The sequence below is a fragment of the Sparus aurata genome, chromosome 15, assembly GCF_900880675.1.
Source record: "Sparus aurata chromosome 15, fSpaAur1.1, whole genome shotgun sequence".
NCBI lineage: Eukaryota > Metazoa > Chordata > Actinopteri > Spariformes > Sparidae > Sparus > Sparus aurata.
In genome coordinates, this window is record NC_044201.1 from 30,223,388 (window position 1) to 30,229,387 (window position 6,000).

The 6,000-nt window shown below is 46.1% G+C and overlaps 1 protein-coding gene across 2 annotated transcripts in view; it reads left to right on the forward strand.

The window, feature by feature from the left end:
• hectd2 (HECT domain containing 2) overlaps nucleotides 1-6,000 on the forward strand; it is a 46,912-nt gene that overhangs the window by 24,261 nt on the left and 16,651 nt on the right. For both annotated transcript variants that reach the window (XM_030442862.1, XM_030442863.1), the window contains exon 14: nucleotides 3,472-3,560. In XM_030442862.1, the coding sequence (XP_030298722.1) occupies nucleotides 3,472-3,560 (89 nt within the window). The remainder of the gene's footprint in view (nucleotides 1-3,471; nucleotides 3,561-6,000) is intronic.

Here is a 6,000-nt window from a genome sequence, read left to right on the forward strand (position 1 = left end):
GCTGAAGTTTGGTGCTGTTGAGTATTTGTGGCTTTTTGGTGGCGGTTTATATTTGGATCCATTTACTGCTGTGTATTGTTGTCGTGCGGTCGTTTCTGAGGTTGATAAAACTCCGTAAATTAGCGGTCTGCTAACTTGATCTCTCGAGAGGGAGTCGAACACAGTTACACGGTGATTTAGACCATGGATTAAACTTACACCGGAATATCCCTTTAACTACACGGGTCCTTAATACAGAGAAATGTCCCACAAAGCAACGTTACATGACCAAACAAAAGTAACATAGTAACTGTAACTGTCTTTGGCAACTTATATGAGGAAAAAAATACTGCAGATATACGTGGAGAAGCGTCCGTCCTCCCGCCCGTCCTACCGACTCTTCGTCACATTTCTGCCCGAAAAACAGCGTCTGTCACCGGCAAAAAACTTTAACTCACCGAGTGTTTGTGATGAAAATAAATCACCGCAACCCTCAGCCCTCCGGACCGAGACTTCACTGAACTTTCCCCCATAAAACAGCCTCCGTCCCCGCGAGTGAGGGAGTCAGATTGACAGGGGGACACGGGGAAACACCTTGAACGTCATCATGACCTGTAATGTCACGCCTCTTTAGGAGCCGCAGCGCCGGCTTTCTGTGTGAATTCACGGCGGTTCGTCTGTAAGGCGGAGCTCCTACACTCTGTGTGAATCAACATCGGCAGCTGCGGCTTTTATGCGTCTTCTCCTGTGTGAATGGATCACTGTGGATCACTGAAGATCATGTGACCGTAACCAACTGACCAATCAGTGTCCTGTGAGGAACCAGCGGCAGCTCCAGGTGTGGTTTGGATGACCGATCACCTGCCAAGCCTTTTTTAAAAGCATCTTCCCTTTTCCAAACAATTTCCTTGGAAGGACTACCTCAGTGGTTCTGTGCAACAAACCATCTGGCGTGTCAGGTTAACTGAGCTATAAACAATGTCCACGCAGCGGCCTCAACCGAGTGAGAATAAAGAAAACGTAGAGGCGGAGATCAGCGGCATGTCGGCCGGGGCAGCCGAGGACAACAGATAATCTGGAGGGCAGATCCAGTTTGATGCAGAGTGAATGGAAAGTGAAGCCGTGTTTTATTGAAAACAAGCAGAGAGAAAAACTGATTTTTATTGGATAAAAATGGAAAATAAATTTTTATTAGATGGAGGTCTCAGTGGACGTGCTCTGTGAGTTTGCAGGTCGGTGAAACTGCAGCAGGAATAAGTGTCAGATGGCTCAGAAAAACGCTAAGTGTTGGTTTTGGAAACTCAGCAACAAACTCTCATTTCAGGCCGGAGCCGCTCCGATTATGACCTCCTTCCTCTCCCCGACTGTTTCAGGCACAGTTTACTCTCCTGTCTTCACCGACTGCCTGACTTTAATCATTTCTTTATCTCTTTGTTTGTGTCTCTTCCTCTCTTCTTCTCTCATCCGTCCAAAAACAAGTTTGAAGTTGGATCCCAGTCCACCAAATATCAGTCTGCTCACAGCGATAGATTCTCATTATGACGCACGAAGATCCAGTACGTTTGCTGCTGGTACGCTGTTAAGGGAGCGGTGATAAATGTTTGATGATAAAAGTTTTGGAGACGCTGACGATCGATGATTCAGTCGTCTACGATGAAGACGTGTTGGACAACCTGCCCCGAGGCGTGAACATGGTGCAGTCGGGCTGAGTGGTGTGATGGGATCGGATCATTATTCCTGAATGAAACCCAACAGTGTTGGCTGTCGAGGCAGATGGCTGCCCAATGTTGAGTCCGGTTCTGCTCGAGGTTTCTGCCTGTCAAAAGGCAGTTTTTTCTCGCCACTGTCACCAAGGAGTTTGCTTCAGATCTGCTCAGTATGGAAAGTGTCATGTGATGACTACAAATAAATAAAGATAAAGATGCGGAACTAAAGTCTGAAGTTTTGTCCTCCCAACAACACCGTACTTCCTTCTTTGTTCCTCGTGAACGTAAACGTTTGAATCTAAACTGAAATCTAAAGTTTCTGTATGTGAGATTTAAGTAGCAGCTGAACTTTCCATCACCTGTTTTTTTAAAAATCTTTCTTAAAACCACAAGAAACATTCTCCCGTCACATGCGGCTGAAAAACCCTTTACAATATTGCTATGATATTTTCTCCGACATTTGCTGCTTTGATTCAGACTTTTTCTTGTTCAGTTCTTTGGAATTTGCATTAAAAACTACTTTGGAATGGAAACCAAAGCGAACGTCTGTCCATGCATCTGCCTCTTCTCCTCTCTCTCCCTGACTTTCTATCTGTGTCTCTCTCTCTCTCTCTCTCTCTTTCTTTCTCCCTCCGAGCCTCTCAAGTTGTTCTTTCCATCGTCTTTCCATCTTTCCACGGTCGTCTGTGTTTTTGGTGCCAGGGGACGTCGGCCCAAAGCAACACACTCAATGAAAGCTGTGTTCCCCTCATTAGCAGCACAGGGAAAGTCCCGGCTCTGTCTCACACACACACACACACACACATAGAAACGCAAACACACACACACACACGTACAGCTGCACACAGGCAGGTGTACACACACACACACACACACACACACACACACACACACACACAGGCTCTTTTATGCTTGAAGCAGTGTCAGATTCTGGTGTTCAGAGATGTGAGCGGTCCAGATGTGTGTCTCCGCTCAGAACAGACCGCGGCTGTTTCTCTCAGTCGGACCTGGAAAAGATTATTCTGTTGAGTTTCTTCTGCTCGACTGCTCGTTGTCTTTTTTTTTCTTCTTTTAATCGATCACGAAAGACAATTTTAACACGAATCTGTTCTTGACTGTGAAGGAGTGATGTCATCAGTCTCCTGTCAGGACGTCTGCCTTTAAAGCAGCTTTTTATTTTATTCTCAGAGTTTTATTTTATAATAAAGATGTGAAAAAAAGGTGACACAGTCCTCAAAGACTCTGCAGCTCTCGGCTTGTTGTTTTCCTTGTCCTGAAACAACTTCAACATTTCATTTAACGTTTGCACTTTAGCGTCTACTGACCGTCCAGCTGCTGCCACACGACGTGCCGACCTGATCACCAGGAGAAATGTGTGGTCCAGTGTTTTTATCCTTCAGCCGGGGAATCGAACCAGCGGCCTTCTGATCACTGGACAACCTGCTCTGCTGAGCTCCAGCTGGCCGCAGACTCGGAGCGTTTAGCAGCTGAAGAGCCAGATGTTTCCTGAAGGAGCTCCTTTACGTCTTTTCCGCCTCTTCTTTCATTTCACACATCCCTCTTGTGTTCCTTTTGTTTCCTCCTGGTTTTAAAGCTTTTTCCTTCTCTTGTCTGTCCATCGACCTCTCGCTCATCCTCAGATACTGACGCTGTGGGAGGACGAGCAACCCGATCCACAAAAAGGACGAATGAGACTCAAAAAAATCAACTTTTCTCACAAAGTGGAGCTTTAATCATCAGTAATGTGCCGAATCTGATTCTAAGTAATGTTTTTGTTTGTTTTCAGGAATGTTCACCTACATGAAGGACTCGCGCTGCCATTGGTTCAGCAGTTGGAAGTGTGACAACTATTCAGAGTTCCAGTTGGTCGGGACTGTATCCTTTATCAACAGCAACAAAACCATCAGGTGTTGGCCGCTTACTGCCTGTAATGTATGGAAGGTATCTCTAGACATTTTTATACTGGGCACCAAGCCACCAATTTGCCCGTTCTTTTGATGGCTCGGTCCGCGGTTTTAGACAGATGGCGGCAAATTGGGGGTCTAGTTGTGGTCTGCCGATTTGCCGCCTCGGAGGGTCCACTTATTTCCAACTCCCCTGCTATCTAAAAACGAGGCGGCAATGTGCCGGCCTCTGCGTGAGGTGGGCGGAGGTGTCGATGACCTGCACTGTTGTGCGACACACAGCCGGGGAGTTTTAAAACCAGGAAACAGCTGATCACAGCAGTCAGTCCATCACTTCATCCGCGGACGTCAAGATGAGCAACTGGACAGCCGCTGAGATCCAGGAGATGCAGCGTCTCCTCGGTCTCTGTAGCTGTTTGGTTGTGTTAGCTTGTTGTTGTAGCAGCAAGCTACTAACGGTCGCTACTTTCAAATTAAAAGCCCCCCGCTAAGAACCCAGTTCTAAACTCCAATGGGGTGCAATGTAAAGCTCTTATTTTGAAGACAAATTCGTTGTCAACTGTTCACAGCCCGACTTCGAGCTTCACGTCACGCCACATCTTTACGCCTACCTCAGAGGGCTTTTGGAAAAGGAGGAATATCACGCCTCGGTTTTAGAAAGACAGGCCGGCACATTGCCGTCCTTACCTTGGAGCAAATGTGCCGCCTTTTCTATCTAAAAAGGGCTTCTTTACAATCTGCACATAGAGATCAGATAATCATGTTCCATTATACAGTATTTATATGTAGTCATATATATATCATGGACGATATAGTTTCAAAGTGGTTTTACAGCTTTGTGTTGCAGAAACACACTCTTTTCACCGCACCCTCCCTCCATCGCTCCCTCGCTCCCCCTCTCACACACTATTACACTCCTCTACTCTAAACCACAGAGCAGAAAGAGATACTATAATGTGTGTTGGGGCTGTAAATCTGCAGCGCGGGATATAAAATCAAACAAGACAAGTTCTGAAACTGAAACATTTGTCCTAAAGAGAAACGGCCTCGCTGATTTCACACCCGCCTGCTCTTACATAACAAACACGCCAGAACAATTTAACACTCTGCTGAGAATTGTAAAATATATTGGCACTAGCATATTTTTTAATAATGAGCAGTGCAGGCTCTACATGCTGCTAGCAGAGTTTTTAGTCTGTTTAGATTATGTAGAGTGAGTGTGAAGTGAATTTTCGTTGCAGTGCACAGCTAATAAAGTGACCCGACACGTTTCGGTCAGGCTGGCTCACACATAACGCCAACATCGCTCGTGTTATTCAACTCAGGCTGATTTAAAAATCTTACCAGCTGCATCTGTCGTTTCTCTTCTGTGTACTCTCAGAATCGACCGTCAGCAGGAATAAAAACAATGCCAGCGCAAAAAAGAAGCAATTCATCTGCAAGAACGGTCCAGAAATGTACATTTCATACCTGCCTGGCTTTTGTTTAGAAGAAGAAGAAGAAATCAAAGCTTCTTTCCAGCAGCTGTGTGTTCTAGAAGTTATATTCATGAACTTCTAATTAGTTTTACCATCAGTGTTTTGTTAGGAAATATAAGTGCAGCCTGAGTTTTGTTCAAAGGCAACTAGTTTTTTCCCAGTTAGTGTTTTGTACCACACAGAAGTCAGAGAGGAGACGGATACGGAGGATAAGAAGGTTCAGGACACTGAGGACGCCGGCGTCTGAAATCTAATCTCATGATGGCACGAAGGCTCTCGCTCCTCTCCGTAACGTTACGTTCATGGAGTAAAGATCACCTCTGCTGATCACTGCTGCAGTCAGGTTCATAAACAGGAGTGAAGATAAATCCACAAAGTTCAAAAGTCATCTCTGAGCACTTCAGGGATCTTGGGGTTGCAGAGACGTTTGCTGAGTCTCAGTTCAGGTCTGCATCCTTCAGAGGAGCATTTGAAGGCTGATTACGTCACTACACCACATGAAGGCTGTCCCAGTCTGAAGGCTCCTCCAGATGCTTCTTCTTCTCCCTGTTTCTGGAGGATGCACCGCTACGATCCTTCGTGGCCTCACCTATCCCAAGATTCTTTGCGCACCCAAAAAAGAAGACAGAAAGAGAGAAAATGGCAAGATTGCTTCACTTTCATGGGCCTGGTCCCATTTAACAACGGCTGACGAGGTTAACAAGGTCTCTCTGAAGGACTCGCCTTCAAAGACCACAAAGGCCGAGTCCTTCAGAGGATGCAGACCCTGAACTGGGACACAGCGTTTGATTCCTCTGGAGGAGCCGTGCAGAGCCATTTTGTGTCCCCAGCTCCTCCAGTTGTGCAGGAGGATGCTGCAGCGTTGTTTTGCTGTGAAGCTCCAGAAACGTCTTTCCATCAGCGTGATGGTGAGTAGATACTGGGTGAACTGTT